Here is a 17,851-nt window from a genome sequence, read left to right as displayed (position 1 = left end):
CCCGTGAAGATACCGGGAGCTGAATGGCCAGGGGACACCAGTGTGTGAGCCGCCTCTGAGCCAGGGCTTCCCCCCAGAATCTTACTATAAAACCCTTGAGGGACACTCACGAATACCACAGCAACACAGGGAACCAGAGCGTGGGAACTACTGCCCCAGGACTTTTAACAACAGGACCAAGCCCATCCAAGTGGCATTCTAGATGCCATTTTAAGCATAAACTCTCTCTTCAGTACCTGTTACTTTGTCCCTTGCCTTACAGTTAAATGTACCTGTCTCCACTCCTTCAACAAGTGTGCATCCCTGCAAGCCTTTCTTGCTCGGACACTACTCATACCACGTGGGATGGAGCCGGGGTGGCTACATGAGTAGACGACCTGGCCTAAGAAGGAGGGACACCGCATTCTGGTCCACAGATGAGGGTCACAAACCGAGTCCTGCTTGCACATCTCTATTGTAAGGGTCTGCCACAGTGTGACTTCATGGTCATCACCCTGACCATGAGAGGAGCCCATGGGGGTGCCTGTACCCTTCCTGCCTGGGGGGCAGTGACAAGTAATAACACAGGGAGGTGCTGCTCGAAGGCCCCCTCCCGTCAGGTGGCAGCAGGGACAACACAGCCTCCTGCAACCGCTCTTTACCCCCCCACCAGGAGCGTCAGCGTCACAGGCCATGCTACCTGCTGAAGTCAAGCGGCTGGTGAAGGACACAAGACCGGGGTAGCCGCAGAGTCCCCACAGCCAACCCTGACAACAGGACTTCCCAGGTTTTGATGCCTCCAGGGCTCAGCTACTACTTTGTTTGCCACCAGAGTTTCCCTTCTCAGAAGCCACAAACCTGGATATGCACGAGCTGACTCCTCGTTCTGACACCAGGATGAATAGTTCTTAATAACCAAACAGGTCAGCTGAAGGGACCTGGCTACCTCTGGTACACGGGTTGGAAGTCTAATTCACATGTGAGGTGCTGTACTTACCTCTGCCACATCGGCCAAGGACCTGGACACAAACGAGTCTCTTGAGTTTCCATCTAGCAGGCTGGGGCCCAGCAGGGAGGTGCCACTGTGGGTCCCCACGGGAGTTGGCAGCATCTTCCGGCCTTTATCCGAGGAGATGAAGCTTGCTGCCAAGAGGAGGAAGAACAAGCCCTGAGACTGGCTTGGTTAGTACCAGGCCAAGAGAAGGACCCCGTGGGATGGAGGTGGCCTCACCAGGAGCACACAGGCCTCTGCCCGCACATGTAGAGCCACAGTTACCCTGGTTTTTCTCAGGTAGGGAGCCTTGGAGGGTCCCCAGAAGCACACTTAAGTTGACCTCATATTTCCAGGGGTACTCAGTATTCCGCTCTCCAGTCACCACTCCCACCTCCATATAAGGAGGCTTCCAAGCTTTCACAATTCGTACTTGACTTTGGAGTGGTCTGTACTGTTCCATGGGGCTCTGATGTAACAAGAAACACTCATCGGGTGCTGGCTCCCTGAATCACCCAGCGCAGAGCCACATTCTGGGCTGTCGGGTGTGGCGCCCACATAGGGTGCTGACCCTGTTCAACATGTGTACAGCGCACTCCTCCCTGGGGCTGCAGTCCAACGGCCGTGTACGTACTGGCTGCTCTCTAAAAGGCGAAGTGCGTGGATCCGGACATGTCTCAGAAGCTCTTCCTACGGAGGCCAGTGAGCCTCTCCCCAACATCCCCCTCCCATCACCCAAACACCCGGGGCCCCGTGAGGATGAACACACCCTGCGAGTGTGCCGAACGGTGCCACAAGACAGCTGGACTGGCCACATCAGAATACTTTGCTGAGGAAAAAAAGAGGGAGCCTAAGAGCATAAAAAGCCCATTTCTCCCCACTGTTGGCAGCAAGAACAGAAGACCCTGGTTGGGAAGGGGCCAGGACAGCTTGCTGGGCTGCAGAAGGGCACAGGGGACATGGCCATGGGCTACATCTCAACTGTACTGTGGGTTACAAGGGTTTATATCCGCCAAAGCTCAGTAAACTGCACACTGAAGATACGGACATTCTCTCACATATAAGTGGTGAAGAGAAAATAAACCCTGGAAAAGAAGCAAACGGTCCTAGAGGGAGTTCTGCCAGATAGCACAGAGAACCCAGATCCTAGTCCCCCCAGCAAGTTCACCATGTGGAGCCCTGCTGGCCCCCTGCTAGTCTAGGACACACACCTGGGCACCCCGACACTCACCAAACAAGCTGCTGAGGGATGAGTCGGTGGGGTCGCTGGGGCACCACTGGGGGTCGTGGGTGGGTGAGGCAATCCAGTCTGGCTGGGGGCTGCTGGATGGGGAGGGGAGACTCTTGGAACTGTCACTGCCATTTAGTTTTGCTGGAGAAAGAGGGACTCCTTCACCTGTCAACCAAAATCCTGGGTCAGAGATGCCATGTGGGGTGAACAGCACTCCGCTTCCTCAACCTGTTACTAAGGCCCACTGAACTCTGGAGACCCAAGACACTGCTAGGACCCCCAACAAGGATGAACAACACTGGTCTGTGAAGGGGATCCCCCCTATAGCAGAAACACACACTCCCCCCCACCCCCAGTGAAAACAGCCGCAGCGATCACTGATGAAGTCAGGCCTTATGCCCAGAGCTTCACCTACATCTCCTCACAGGTGCTTACGACAGCCCTGTGGAGTGCATGCTATTCCCAGTTCACAAATGAGCCAATGACCCTGCCGACAGCCACGCCCTGCCAGGCTGTGACCCCAGCTCCATCTGAATCTATGGCCTAAATCACATCAGCAGATGCTAACCACATCACTACCAGGACATCAGACCAACCCTCTCCTGGAACATGCAAAACCCAAAGGCGTCCACCCAGACTCATAACCAACTAGGACAATGCCCTGTCTAATCTCTTCAGGCTGAAGAGGCCTCGATGGCCCACTAGCAGTCTCAAGGTCAGGAGCTGTCTCACCAGACCATAAACAGCCGCAGATCCTAGCTAGCCATACCTCATTGACCTGTGCTGCCCCTGCTTCTGCTGGCCAAGGCAGGTGCTTGTTATGCAAAAGGAGAGCGGAATGGGAAAACATACCCAGCAGGTCTGGCCAATACTCAGATGGGAGGTCAAGGGCAAGCCCGTATCCTTTATCTTAATGGGGAACTGATTCCAAGAAGGGTGTACAGGGGCATTACCATACTGGCCAGAACTGATGGCAATCTCGATGATGGAGTCACTGATCTGAGTGGCAGGCTCTCCCTGTGAGAGCACGTCCTCGGGTGGGCCAGGCAGGGAGATATCCAGCAGAGCAGAAACATCAGGTGGAGAAAGCCGAGTGCTGGAGCCCTCTGCCAAGGGCGGGGTGGAAAGTCCATTGTGGGGAGGAGCCTTGGACAGCTCTGATAAGGAGAGAACCGGCGAACCCTGGTGGGAGATGGGGAGCTGTTCACACACAATCAGTCCCTAATAAAGAACAGATGAATCCACCTCAGCCCCACTTGGTGGTAACAAAGTGATGGGCAAGTCAACAGAGAGGTGATGACCCTAGAAGGCATCTCCTCCCTTTCCAGTAAGAAACACAGTGGGGGATTTACTTCTCTAGAAACCACTCTAGGGATGCGGGCCAGGGTGGCCTTGGCCAAGGTACCCTGCTACTCTGGACCAGCTTCCCCTGATGGCAAGACAGCTGGTAATACCGAGGCAGAAGGTGAGTGCTGAGGAGTGCTACCAGCCGATAACTTCCTCCCCTTAGCTCAAGAAACAGATCTCCAAAACTGTGTCTGAGTCAGCCATAGATGGGAAATGTGTGTTCTATTTAGGCAATGGAAGAACAAAGCCACTGGGTGTCCATGTGTCCTTCTCACATCCTGGCAGTCCACAGCAGGGATGCTAGGTCTGGTGGCAGGACCAGGAGGATAGGGACTCAGCACTGGAGGGGGTTCCTGGGGTAGCTACTTCGCTTAGCAGCCATCAGCACACATTACCTGGAAATCGTCTGTCATCGGCTCCTGCTCAGGCCTCGGGGGGATGCTGATAAATGGATCGCTTGTACTCTACAAGGAAAGAACACACCATGAGTGCCAATGAGCCCCTCCACACAGCCTGCCAGACCTCTGCCCAAGGGCTAGTGAGACATTAAGCTCGTGAGGAAAGAGCCATCCCACTCCCCAGCTTCCTGAACAACCAGCAGCAGACCAACATGTTGTGGTCTAGGTTGGAAACCTCTTCCAGTGCGAACAAGCAAGCCCACTGCTTCCAGAGGGTGGGCCAACAAGTTGCTGCACTTAGGATTGTAAATTCAAAATCTCAGTCTTCAGGGGCTGGGCTGTGAAACCAGAGAAACCTGAAGGCCGACAAAGGCGGAGAGGAGTGCTGGTCAGGGACCACTAGGCCCAATGTTGGTGAACTTGGTTCATGTTCCTTCTCAGGCCAAGCTGACACAGAAGTCTGCTGACATCCAGCTCTTCCTTGTCTCAGTTCTGATTCTCCAGGGTCACCCAGCAAGCCTCTCGCCGTTCCGTCTCCTTCCATGGCTCTCTCCTCTGAGCCATGCGGCACTCTCGCATACCAGGGCTTCTCTGGCTTAGCAGCTCTCCTCCAGCCACTGGGACCTGTCCCCTCCTGAGGCAGAACTGGAGTCCAGCATGACCTCAGTTCCATCATCTTGCCTTCCGTCCCTTTGGAGAGTGACCAACCCATCCCAAAAGCTGGTGGTAGCTCAGAGAAGCCCTTCTAAATACTCACCCCCACGGCGGGAATAGGGTCTCTATTTTGGTGGGTGCCAGTGGAGTTGTGACTCGAGAGGGTAGCTGTCGCCTCATCCGAAGACAGTGGAGAGATGCCAGACAAGCCCTCGGCATCCAAGACGGGGAGGGGGCTCCCGGGGATAATGCCAGCACTTGTAGCTGCTAAGTCAACAGCACCTGGCAACAGAAAAGACGCTGCCGGCCCAAGCTCTACTGACATCCCCAACAACCCTCCACAGGGCTCAAGGGAACAGCCTCTCCCTCGTGCCTCACTCTGATGAGCAAGGGCAATGACTTTCCTGTTCTCTCTGGAGAACACTAAGACAGCATGGCTTAGGGAAGAAGAAAACAGAAACATCACTCAGAACCCTCAGTGGTGACTGTCTCCATGCTGGTCACAACAACTTACTGGCCAGGTGGCCTGTGGCCTGGGGTGGAAGGACCTTGGGCATGATCGGCCGAGACAGAGCTGCTTTGGTCAGGGAAGACTGGATGGGCCGGAATGATCCTCTCCCTGTGAGAAAAGAACAGAAAGCAGCCACATTAAGCCCACTTGCCCCCAGCGCACAATGGGAGCTACAGAGTTTGCTTCACAGCCAGTCGGGACACAACTGGAAGCTGAGCCAAGGTGGAAACCACACTGAACATTGCAAATATGTGCTAACTTGAAGAAGTTGGAGGTCGAACAGGCCCCCACGGAGGAGAAAACTCCGGCATCCATGATGGCTGTACCACTGTGCCCTTGGCGGATAACGTCGGTCAGCACTGTCATGCCCTGCTGAGGGCTCTTTAAGGGTGAGGCACACCTGAGCTAACCTACAAGCCCCTCTGAGGAAGTCAGAGCATCAAATCTTGGACTCAGATTCTGCTTCTGCAATTGAGCTCTTTCCTACTAGGCTTTCTGCAGATAAAAATGAGGAATGAGAAAAACCAATCAACAGCTGTCTGAGTCTAGCAGTTAAGGAAATCTGAAATGTCAGAATCAAGAGAGAGCCCTGACTGATGTGGCTCAGTGGGCTGGGCATCATCCTGCAGACCGCAAGGGCCCCTGTTTGATTTGTGGTCAGGGCACATGCCTAGGCTGCGGGCCAGGTCACCTTGGGGGGATGGGGATGTGCGTGGGAGAGGCAACAGCTAGATGTTGCTCTTCCTCTCTTCCTCCCTCCCTTTCCTTCTCTCCTTCCCTTCTATAAGAAAAAAAAATCTTTTTAAAAAAGATTTTATTTATTTATCTTTAGAGAGGAAGGGAAGGAGAGGGGGAGAGAAATATCAATGTATGATTGCCTCTCATGTGTCCCCTGCTGGGAATTGGCCTGCAACCCAGGCATGTGCCCTGACTGGGAATCAAACCACAGTTGTTTGATTGAGCACGTGCTCAATACACTAAGCTATACCAGCCAGGGCCTTAGAAGAAAAAAATCTTAAAAAAAAAAAAATTTATTTATTTATCTTTTAGAGGGGAATGGAAGGAGAGAGGAAGAGAAACATCAATGTATGGTTGCTTCTCGTGCATCCCCTGCAGGGAACTGGCCCCTGCCGGGAACTGGCCTGCAACCCAGGCATGTGCCCTGACTGGGAATCGAACTGCGATCGTCTGGTTCACAGGCCCGTGCTCAATCCACTGAGCTACACCAGCCAGGGCAAAAGAAAAAAATCTTAAAAAAAAAAAAAAGAAAGAAAGAAAATCAAGATTGATTCAAAAGCTAAGCCACANTCTCCTGCCCTTCTATAAGAAAAAAAAATCTCTTTAAAAAAGATTTTATTTATTTATCTTTAGAGAGGAAGGGAAGGAGAGGAGGAGAGAAATATCAATGTATGATTGCCTCTCATGTGTCCCCTGCTGGGAATTGGCCTGCAACCCAGGCATGTGCCCTGACTGGGAATTGAACTGCGATCGTCTGGTTCACAGGTCCGTGCTCAATCCACTGAGCTACACCAGCCAGGGCAAAAGAAAAAAATCTTAAAAAAAAAAAGAAAGAAAGAAAGAAAATCAAGATTGATTCAAAAGCTAAGCCACAGAGTATGCATTTCACTAAAAAATTCCCACTGAGGTAAGAAAGAGCCAGGGCAGTTAGTGACTTTAGAGACCTATGGAAGGCCTAAGTTGTATACCCCAAGGTCACATCTATTCCAAAGAATAAAACAAACAAACAAACAAACAAACAGCTGGACAAAACATCAGAGAGAGGGCAGACTACACTAAGCAAAGCGTTCCTGACAGGGCCGCCTAAGCCCACCCTTGGAAGGAGCTGCCTGTGCACCACCTGCCAGAGGCCCACGTCTGCCCGCGCTGCAGCCCGGGCCCAGCCAGCAGCACACTCAGTGTCGGCTGACATACTGGACAGGTGAGTGCTGGAACTGTACTCCAAGAGCTGTGAAAGCAACCGCCTGCCTTTTCCAAAGACGAGGCCACATGCGAGTACAGTGGAGTGAAAAGCCAACCCCAGCAGCCCCAGTGCTTACCAGTTATGGAGGAATTGGACATGATAGAGAAGGAGCAGACATTGTGGGACTGGTTTTCAGATGGTCTAGGAAGCAGGGTTCTCTGTGGAGGGAAAAGTGCCAACAATCAGGTGACAAGAAAAACCCCAACACCAAATATCACTCAGGAAACCAGGGAAGTTATAAATGGGCGTTCCAGTTAATGGCAAGCTGAGCGTGACCGGATGGCCCTGGTTCCAGAGCTAATGACACAAGGGCACCTGAAAAAGTCTGAGGACGAACATGCCCTGTGGATACAGAGCCCTGAACATTGCGTCCTCTCTGAATCCCAGAGATCAAACCTTCCCCCAGGGAAACTGCAGAAATGTCAGAGCCATCTACTGTTAATCCAGAAAGTTCTTCTGGACTTGGCTGGAATGCAACTCGTCACACACATCTCTTTATAACTGCTCAGTGTGGAATGCTGCAAAACACACCCGCTTATTCTGGGTCTTGTCAAATTTGAGGTGAAGAAGAAAACAAAGTTGCTGGCTGTAACACAGGCCAAGGGCCTGAGGCCCTCCACCCCATCCCGGTGCCCACGCCTGCCTATCTGCCCAGGGCTTCTGTGTGTGAATAATTAAGTTCCAATGTGACAAATACCATCTAAAGAAATATTAATTGCTGAAATGGTTACTCTTTAAAGTAAAACATTAACAGAAAGTATCTGTCAACCCAAAAGTGCCCGGAGGACCTCCAGCTCTGAGGGCACAGCTGCCTCTCTGCTGACATACAAAGGACATCTCTACGCCCCTTAGAGGTGTGCCAAAGTGCTGGCAAGGAGTAAAGGGAGTGCTCCCGGGGCTGCAGACTCGACAGGGCCGCCGGACCTGCTCGGCGCTGTGGTGACCCGTTAAAAGACCTGTCTGCTCTGCTCTAAACGCACTTTCTGGTCAAGAGCCAACTACAGTCTGCACACACACACAAAAACACTTGGGATTTAGCACACATCGTTCTTCCTAAGACCCACCATGCAATCTTTCATTTCTAAATAAATTAATCTCAAGAGATTTTTAAGAGTCTAACAAAAGGAGATCTAAGCATTAATCCCAAAACAATGAATACTCATAATTTTCTCAGTCCACAGTCATTTCACCTCTTTCATCTTTCTACCTCCAAATAAAATTGCCCTCTTTCTCACATGCAGCTCATTCCTGGATCTCCTCTCCGGTCTGCACATGTCACCTGCAGGTCCCCCAGTGGTCACCATTGTGAACACTGATGCAGTTTGGCCTCTGACCAATCCATAAACCTTGCCAACTGCTTCCACTGAAGCAGTGTTTATAAAGCGAAGTTCTGAAAGTCCTCAAATACATACTAATCTGGAATGTTCCCGACACTCGAATCCCCAGAACTTTATCTTTTTTTGCAAGTAATTTTCATGTTGTGCAAAGATTATCTTTAATTTCAGATACAGTTAGGGACACTGTTATTATTTTACTTATCCTATTTAGAAAGAGGAAGAAAGGGACAGGGACTCCCCATTTCAGGTGAACACGGAGACACAAAAGAAAAAGTGTGTCTGGCTGCTTGGCCAGCGGGAAGCCGTGCAGACCTGACTAGGGTTCCTGACCTGGACCACCAGTGGCTTCCGCAGGTGCCGGTTCTGCAATTTCCGGGGCTTTGGCAAGAAGAAATCCGACTGCATCTGTGAGGAAAAGAGCGCCCGATCCCTGAGAGTGTTTTCACAGCAAACTCGCCTCAGCAGGCAAGTGCAGGGGTGCGGTCCTCGCACTTACGGTCCTTGCACTTACGCTGATGGAGTTCAGATGCTGAAGGAACGTCAATTCTGTCTCTTTATTGGGAGAGAAGAGCTTCCCATGTCGGCTGTTGGGTGGCAAAGTTGTTGGGACAGCAAAAAGGCCACCATCTGAATCACTGCTTCCTGTACTGGAGGGACCAGCCACCAAGAGGGGTCTTGGAGGGTTTCTCAAACCTAGAAAAAGAGAAGGGGAAGTGAACACAGCTACAGTCAGCTAGAAACGTCTCCACTGTGAATGGAGTCCCACTGGGAAGAAAATCAGGAAGAACCCCTGACAACCTGTTCAGTGAAAGAAATTCCCATATCTTAGTCCCAAAAGACCTACTTTTCCACCTTTCTGAAATTCTAGTTTCCATGATGAGATCATAGCTCTCGCCTGACAGGATAAAGGCACGTTCCTCTATGCCTTCACTTTCCAGAGCTAGAGGAACCACCAGAACATCTGGTGTAGACCAACCAGAGGTCAGCAAACTCCCTTTAAAGGGCCAGATAATAAATGCTGCTCTGTGGGCTTACACAGACATCCTCTGCTAAACTCAGCTCTGCAGCACAAAACAGTGAACTGTAGCCCTTAAGTAGCTACAGACAACATGTGTATGCACCAGAGAGCACAGCTATGTGCCAAGAAATTTTTATTTACAACCAGTAGGCTGTGGGCCATAGTTGCTCATATATGATCTAAATCTCTAATTACGCAAAACCCAGACTCAGAGATTTGTGTAAATGGCTGAGATTTACACATATTTCTGAGATTTACACAATTTCTGAGGACAGAAAATATTTACTGGAGAACCACTGTTTTGGGACTCTACACACTGTTTTTATTACTGCGGATGCTGCTGCAAAGCACCCTTGATTCATGGTAAACTGCGTCTCTTATTATTACTTGCAAACCTGTGAGTTTACACTGACACTCATGGCATCCAGAGACTGGGTCTTTTAAGCACCAGCCTGGATTCTAGCACTGCAGGTGCACTGGTCTAGAAGCACCCTCAGTTCAGAAAGAGGATGGATATTAAAGAGTACATGGGCCCTGGCTGGTGTGGCTCAGTGGACTGAGTGCTGGCCTGCGAACCAGAGTGTCACCGGTTCAATTCCCACTCAGGGCACATGCGTGGGTTGCAGGCCAGGTCCCCAGTGGGGGGTGTGAGAGGCAACCACACAATGATGTTTCTCTCTTTCTCCCTTCCTACCCCTCTCTATAAAAGTATATAAATAAAATCCTGGGGGGGGGGGAGAAGAGTACATGAAATTACAAAATTTTAACAGAAAGACTATATAAATAGTCTCACGAGCAGGTACCACGCCTCTATTTGCGAGAACCAATTCACAGGTGCTGCTGCCTTCCTCATGAGCAGTAGCACGGAAACAGGATAAAGGCGAGGAGAAACAAAAATGAGGCCTGCAGGAGGTGCTGAACCTGACACTGAAGCAGCCGGGTTTTCTTGAAGGCACCTAGGAAGTGCTCTCAAGGAGACAGAACCTCCGAGCACTGAACAGGTGGGCCATTCATAGCCCGGTACGTTAGAGAAGACACAGAGCTAGTGACACTGTCTGAGTGGAAAACAGCCCTAGAGCAACAGTTCCTAACTGTGCCACAACAATTTTTAAAACATGCAATACTAACCATTTAGTCAGGGGCACTGACTTCTTTTCCCTTAGATTGTCAAATAAAAAAAATGGCAACAGCCAACTCAACAACAGCCATCTGGTGTGAATGAATCAAAATCATACCTATTTTTTTGTCGGATTGGCAAAAATCTTTTTTGGTGTGTTGCAAAATTTTAGTAAATAGTTTGTGTGCCATGAGATGAGAAAGGCTGAAAATCACTGCCCAAGAGAACTGTTAACACACCAGAACACTAGGTCTCTTCAGCCAGAAAGTTACTGCAGGCTTCAGGGCACCCGCCTAGATCAGAGCAAGAGCAGAGGCAGGACCAGCTTGCCTCTTGCATGGTGCACCATACATCAGTAAGCAGCGCAGAAAGCCTGGCCAGTGTGGATGTTCTAGATGTCCAGGACGGCCGAGGTGTAGTGGCAAGAAAGTCTGCCTATGGGAGCATTTATGACACTCTTCATGACTAACGTGGAAGTCTTCTGGGTCATAGGACACGAAGGAAATGCGCCAGCCCTCAGCACCTGCTGTCCCCTGCATCTCCAGACATCCCATCTCATCAGGTCAGTCTCAGAAACAGTCACAAGACTTTGGTGAGTGAAGGGAAGGAGGTGAGCTTAGGCACACTCAGCGCAGATTTACGCCAGGGGCACAAAGGGCAGGGCCGCAGGGTGCATAAATGTTTTTTTCCTCTACCTTTAAAATCCACGATATTAGCTGTAATCTGTTTTACTAAAAAGTACTAAGCAAACTGATGCCTCAGAGGAAACAAGTCTCGTTGATCCTGGGTTTACATACCCAGTAACCAAATTGAGGACCCTAAATTTAAATGTCTCCTGGATAGCCCTAACTGGTGTGACTCAATGGGTTGGGCACCATTCTGCAAACCAAAAGGTCACTGGTTCAGTTCCTGGTCAGAGCACATTCTTGGGTTGCAGGCCAGGTTCCCAGTCAGGGGGTATGCGAGAGGCAACAGATCGATGTTTGTCTTGCACATCAATGTTTTTCTCCTTTTCTCCCTCCCTTCCCCTCTGTCTGAAAACGAAAAAATGGGCAGGGACCCAGCACTGGCCACAGAGCTGCCATGGGTCAGCCCAGCCCCGGGCCCCATGTTGCACAAGTACTGACCTAGAGCCAGAGTTAAAGCTGTAAGATCAAGATCCTGGGGGTATTAGCGCTGTCCAACAAACAGTGACCTTGGGTGCTGGGGCTGTGGTCACCTCTCTTCATGACCCCACTAGATGTGTTGAAGGTTCATTCATCTGTAGTCTCAACGGGCTCCCCCCGTCCCGTGGCCACTGAACTGATGCCTCCCACCCGACTCTGGAGCCCCTGACTCTGGGTGCCCCTCACATGCCAAAGGGAGTGCCTCCTGTACTGCGATGGTGTCCCAGAGCCCCTGTACCTGTGCCCAAATGGCGCTCACTGTGCCACCTGGTTTCAGGGCCCCTCTCGCTTCACTGGCACCATGGATGCCTTTGTGAAAACTGTGGGACATGAGGGCACCAGGAGCTTGTGGAGCAGCCTCCCACCCACACTGGTGATGACTGTGCCAGCCACCGCCATCTACTTCACTGCCTACAGCCAACTCAAGGCCTTCCTGTGTAGTTCAGCCCTGACCTCTTACTTCTATGCACCCATGGTGGCTGGTACTCTGGCCCCCTTGGGCACCATGACTGTGATCAGCCCCCTAGAGCTGGTACAGACAAAGCTTCAGGTTCAACATGTGTCACACTGGGAGTTGGGTGCCTGTGTCCCAGCTGCCATGGCTCAGGGTAGCTGGCACTTATTGTGGCTGGGCTGGGGCCCCACAGTTCTTTGGGAAGTACTCTTTTCAGCCTTGTATTGGTTCCACTAGGAGCTGCTGAAGAGCTGGCTGGGTGGGCTCAGGCCAAAGGTCTAGGCGTCAGTGGGCATCAGCTTTGTGGCTGGCAGCATTTCCGGGACCGTGGCAGCCATCCTGACTGTACCCTTCAATGTGGTGAAGACTCAACACCAGGCTGTGCGGGGAGTGGTGGAGGCAGTGAGAGTCGACCCCTCACGCTGACTGACCTGGCTGCTGATGCAGAGGATCTGGCCTGAGTCTGGCACCAGGGGCCTCTGCAGGCTTTCTCCCAAGGATCATTGAGGCTGCCCTGCCCTGTGCCATCATGATCAGCACGTGTGAGCTGGGCAAAGTTTCTTTCAGGGGCTTTGCACCTTGAAAGAGGCTCAACCTGGAACAGCCTCTGGGTGAACCTCTGAAAGAAGCAAGGGAACATGAGCCCCATCTCTTCCATGGGTGGGGTGGGGCAGGAGGAGACTGAGCCAGGTGCCTTGTCCTCAGCAGAGGGGCCTCATTTTTCTTCCCCCCCAACTCTGAGCCCCAGGGGTAGTGCCTCATCCCTCTGGGAACACCGTGCCCCCCTCAGACAGTTTTCTTCCTGCTGGTCCTCATTCCAAGCCCCAAGGATCATCACTTTTCCATCCTCACATTTCAAGCTCAAGACCAGTTAGCTGACCCCGTCTACTCCCTTGCCCATTTCCCTGTGCGTTCGTTGTAGCTAGGCCTGTCCCTCTTAATTACTTGAGTGTAAAGATGACAAAAACAAACAAACAAATAAGTAAATACCTCCCAGATGTGCAACTGGGGGCAAAGACGCAGCGGCCTGGCAGGTCAGACTCTGCAAGACTCCTGACGTACTGCTGGCAAGTCCCTGCTAACTCAGGTGCCTTTACTCTCTTATTTTTAAAAGATGTTTTAAAATTTGTTTTTAGAGAACGGAAGAGAGGGAGAATGAGAGGGAGAGAAACATCAGTGTGTGAGATAAACATCGAATGGCTGCCTCTTGATTAGGTGCCTCTTCCACACCCCCAACCAGGGACCAGGCCAGCAACCCAGGCATGTGTCCTGACCAGAACTGAACCGGCGACCTTTCATTTCATGGGGGAATGCCCAACCCACTGGGCCATGCCTGTCAGGGCTACTCTGATATTTTAGACACAAAGAAAAATATTCTCTTTAAGATTCAGAAAGACCCAAACCTTCTCAGACTTTAAGCCAACGCAGCATGTCATGCAGGCTTCTGCTAATCTCACAAAGCACAACACCCCCGAAGTGAACAAACTGGCAAGAGCTACTCCAGGCTTCTCACTGGCTTCTGCACTGGAGGACCCCAAAGCCCTCGGTGGTCCACGTTCACCCTCCCCTCGAGGAGGTGGCAATTTCTGTCATCTTAACCTCGCTCGCTAGAGTGTGACCACGTGGGGCCAGGCCTAAGGCATCCCTGTGCTTTCAGCCCTGGAATAGCCCCCACACCCAGTGGGGTGCCCAGGGTGGTGAGAGCTGGGTGAAAGGAGCTGTCAAACCTCACCTGAGGAGGGGCAAGGTGCAGAGCTGGGAGAGAAGGTCTTGCTGTTGCGAAGGGTAGACTGGTTTCGAGGGCAGCGGGGGCTCCGGGAGCTGATGTTCACCACCTTCCCAGGGGGAGTTGTCAACTGCTCCTCCTGAGCAGGCCTCACTGCGGCCAGAGAGCTGGCATTTGATTCCGGAGCCTAGGATAGAAAAAGGCCAAAACAAGAGCCTAACTCAGCCTGTGAACAATGGTTCTAGAATGAGTGCCCAGGAGCAGAAGGCTTAAGAAGTCCCTGAGTTTAGAGGGACAGCAAAGGCTAAGAGACCACACTTCCACGATGGCACAGGTCAGCATCCCTGAGTAACTCAGCAATGCCAGCGGTCAAAGTCACCAGTTGGGTAGGTATTTAGGGGCCCCACACCTCCTCCTTCCTATACCTCCCATGGCTCTTCAGCCCCCAGCTCTGACCTACTTTTTCCTTTCATGGGAACTGTCTCCCCCAGCCCCACCCCCCGCCTACATTGCTGCTTAGCTTATTCAATCTCACTATTCAATTGCCTCAGTGCCCAGCCAGCCTCTTGTCAGCATCCTGACACCCCAGGAAACTTGCATGTCAGTGTGATTCACCCAAACCCCAGCAGGCGGGAGACCACAAGGCCAGGCCATCCATCTCTCATTCAAGGTCCCAATTCTCTGCCAGGGCCTTTGGTCTCACACCTTAGCTGCATCAGAATCACCGGGTAGAGGGTGTCAAAATATGGTCTGTGGGACCCTCAAAACCTGTATCTTTCACAAGTCCCCAGGTGATGCTGAGGCTGTTGTCAGGGAACCTACTTTAGAAACCATGGCTTTGAGCACCCTGCTTTGCATTCTCTGCAATAATATTTCCAACTTGCTCAATTCTCCCTCCAGTTGAGGCCAAGGCCACTACCTCAGCTGTGCTGCTTCCAGCTTTCACAGGAGCCAGCCTAGCTTATCCTCCTTCCCAAGGGCACAGAACATACTCACGTGTCCTCCAGTCTCCTTTCCTGATCCTTCCAGAAGACAAACTTGCAAAGTTTTTTAAACTTGTTTCTGTCCAATCACCCTACTACCCTATTATTACCCATGCCTGCCAGAGGGTCACCTCCACATTGCCAAATCCGAAGGCCATTGCTCATCCTCAGGCCTCACCTTACCATCCTCTATAGTGTCCAGCCAGTCCCCACCCACCCCTGCAAGGGCCACCTCTCTCATGAGGCCCTGATTCACTTCACCACTGCTCTACTGACAGCCCCTGTCAGCACTGTGCAGAGGCACAACTGAGAAAACAGGAGCCTGGTAGGAGAGTCACACTGGAAACCAAGACAGAACACCAAGTTCACACATTGTCTGCTCAGGAAAAGTGGAGGTGTCATGTGTGTTCCAAGGCACCCCCTGCACTTGGTTCTGACATGAATTAGCACTCAGGGGTGCACAGTGAGCCTGTAGTCCTGACCTGTCCCCCAAAGCCACTGCCACCAGCTCCCTCAGCTGCTCCTCCTAGAAACTGAGCCTCCAGTCTTCTGAAGACCACGCAGACATTGCTATCTCCGGAACAACTTGCCCCAAGACTCTGCTTTCTTGTGTCTAGGAGAGTCTAGGAGAGCCTACGAGACATTCCCACCAGTCAAAGTCTCTGCCCCATTTGTGGCTTCTCTAACTGGCCAGCCCAGTAGGGGGCCATAACTGTGGTCTGTCTGGCCGGGTCTGCCATTCCACAGGCCTCATAGCTGCTCCCTGGGCTCGGGAACCACCTACACACCATGGACCCTGCTGAGGAGCCCTAGACTATGTCAACTGGTCATCTCTTGGACAACTACCCACGGAGGTCCACCTATGGAGGTCTAAGTGGGCCCCACACAGCTGAGCCCCACAGGGTGCAGCTCACAGCCCCAGAATCCTATTTGTTCCGTCCCTCCATCGAGGCTGTGCCACTGCTGCCCTCCCAGGACAACCATTCTAAAGCTCAAACTTGACCATGTCACTACTCTGATAAAACCTGCAGTACCCCTGACACTTAGATAAAGCCTGATCTGGCTCAGTTCCTGGCTGAGTTTGCCACTTCACCTCTGTACACTGTCGCTTTGGCTCAGGGCTCAGCTCCAGAATCACTGGAGCCTGGCAAGACCTAAGAGGCATGGCCTGATGGTCACTGTCCTCTTTAGAACCCTGTGTGAGCCTGGAATGAAAGGGCTTTTGCTTGGCAAGGAGCCAAAGCCCGACCCGTGTTCCGCACGGCCCTGCTCTGTAAAATGAAACATAGCCTGCGAGAACCTCTGCCTCTTTGGTCACAGAAGTCCTTGCCTCCTTCCCTTCTCTGAGCAGCCTGTGGGAGTCCTGGCCAAGTGCTACAGGGCCGTGTCCAACCTTTACTCACCAGCCTGGGGTTGACCTCAGTGGAGATGAGCTTCAGGAGGCAGCTGAGGAGGCGCTGCTTGTGGAAGGCAGCAGGTGGGGAGCCACTGGGGGCCTGGCCCTCGGGACCCAGCACAGCCAGCCAGTCATACTCCAGCTGCAGCTTGCTTGGCTTTCCCATCATGAGGTAGACTTCGGCCAGTGTCAGGCTCTCAGAGGTCTGCAGGTTCCAGCCCTCCTCACGGAGCTGCTGGGCCAGGCGGCTGGGAGGGATGTCCTTCAGGGGCTTAACAGAAGGCTGTCCCTGAAGTGGCGGGGGGTCCAAGGGGCTTGCCTTCTCCTGGGGTTCGTCTGAAGGAGCATCTACTGAGTCTTTAGTGCAAACATCTGGCTGGGGCCCTGGGCTGGGCTGAGACTCCAGGCCAGGAAGGCTGCGGACAGGGGATGGTGCTCTGGCCCGGGCAAGGTCAGCCGCCTCTGCGCTGCTAGGAGCATGAGTCTCTGGGGAAACGCATGCTGAGGGCTGAGAGTCTACGCAGTGACATGGCTCAGGGATGATGAGGTCCTGGCAGGACTTCATGTAGCGGGGGAAGGGGTCCAGGAGAGAGAGCTCATCCTCCAGCTCTGGGAGCTGGCCACAGGCACATATCACAGCCCCGGGCTCTTGGACTGGGCTGTCTCCGCCCTCTACAGGAGCTGCCATAGGAGTCTTCTCAAGCCGTACCCCAGTGTCTTGGAGCCCAGGGGGGAGCCTGTCGGGAGCATTCGGGCTGCTGAGGCTTAGGGCAGCCCCCTCCCCAGGGGCACTTTCAGGGGAACTCTCTCCGGAGCTCTGGGAAGCGTCCGTGGCAGGAGGAGGCCGCCCCCCACCCTTGCCTTCAGTGCCACCCCTTGGGTACTTCACCTGGCCCCTGGCTGTACCCTGCCCACTCTGGATGCCCAGGATCTGGGCTGGAGGCAGCGAGTGGGCATCCTTGGAGCTCTGCTTACACCGGCCACCCTCCTGCCAGTGCACCGTGCAGAAGGCCTTGGAGTGCACCACTCGAGCCACTCCTGGAAGCGGGGTCAGTGTACAGTTCTCTCCCGGGAACAGGTGCAGCACCACTTTCTCCTGTGACGACTCCACGAGTGAGTCCTGCAGTTGCCGCTCCGCCAGTGTCTTTCGCTGAGCACACTGTCAAGGAACCACGTACAGCAGCATAGCAGCCGCTGGGTATCACAGAGCCTTGGGGAAAGCATGATTCAGGCATTTCCTTCTTTAGGAACTTCACACCTAACACATGCTGCCCTGGCTGGGGACTGGGTAGGGCTCTGAGCTGGCTAATGAGGAGGGGAAGCATGGAGCTATCCTTGCCCGTTTTGACCAACCTGCTCACAAGAATGCTTGGGCCACACCCCACGGGCGAGATGGTGGCTACTCACCACCTGCAGGGCTGCTGTGACAGAGTTCTAACACTGCAAGGTCCGAAAGGAGGCTCACACCCAAAACCCAGAGGACAAGGGGCTGTGGGTTTTGGTTCCGATTCTACACTATCTCACAGCATAGCTGCTATACCACACAGGGACCCAACATAAAC

General features: G+C 52.6%; 1 protein-coding gene and 1 pseudogene across 2 annotated transcripts in view; one reads left to right on the top strand and one right to left on the bottom strand.

Moving 5' to 3' along the window:
* The window catches only part of CRAMP1 (cramped chromatin regulator 1), a 73,767-nt gene that overhangs the window by 10,119 nt on the left and 45,797 nt on the right, over positions 1-17,851 (bottom strand). For both annotated transcript variants that reach the window (XM_037034686.1, XM_037034687.1), the window contains exons 10-20: positions 16,297-17,439; positions 13,917-14,097; positions 8,941-9,122; positions 8,760-8,834; positions 7,169-7,250; positions 5,115-5,219; positions 4,704-4,882; positions 3,944-4,012; positions 3,155-3,383; positions 2,202-2,366; positions 977-1,122 (exon numbers count right to left, since the gene is read on the bottom strand). In XM_037034686.1, the coding sequence (XP_036890581.1) occupies positions 977-1,122; positions 2,202-2,366; positions 3,155-3,383; positions 3,944-4,012; positions 4,704-4,882; positions 5,115-5,219; positions 7,169-7,250; positions 8,760-8,834; positions 8,941-9,122; positions 13,917-14,097; positions 16,297-17,439 (2,556 nt within the window). The remainder of the gene's footprint in view (positions 1-976; positions 1,123-2,201; positions 2,367-3,154; positions 3,384-3,943; positions 4,013-4,703; positions 4,883-5,114; positions 5,220-7,168; positions 7,251-8,759; positions 8,835-8,940; positions 9,123-13,916; positions 14,098-16,296; positions 17,440-17,851) is intronic.
* Positions 11,925-12,767, top strand: LOC118978768 (solute carrier family 25 member 39-like; annotated as a pseudogene).

The sequence above is a fragment of the Sturnira hondurensis genome, unplaced genomic scaffold (genome assembly GCF_014824575.4).
Source record: "Sturnira hondurensis isolate 20B ecotype Veracruz unplaced genomic scaffold, ASM1482457v3 Scaffold0022179, whole genome shotgun sequence".
Classification (NCBI taxonomy): domain Eukaryota; kingdom Metazoa; phylum Chordata; class Mammalia; order Chiroptera; family Phyllostomidae; genus Sturnira; species Sturnira hondurensis.
Note: the sequence above shows the minus strand (reverse complement) of the source record. Positions and strands in the feature narration are given on the sequence as shown.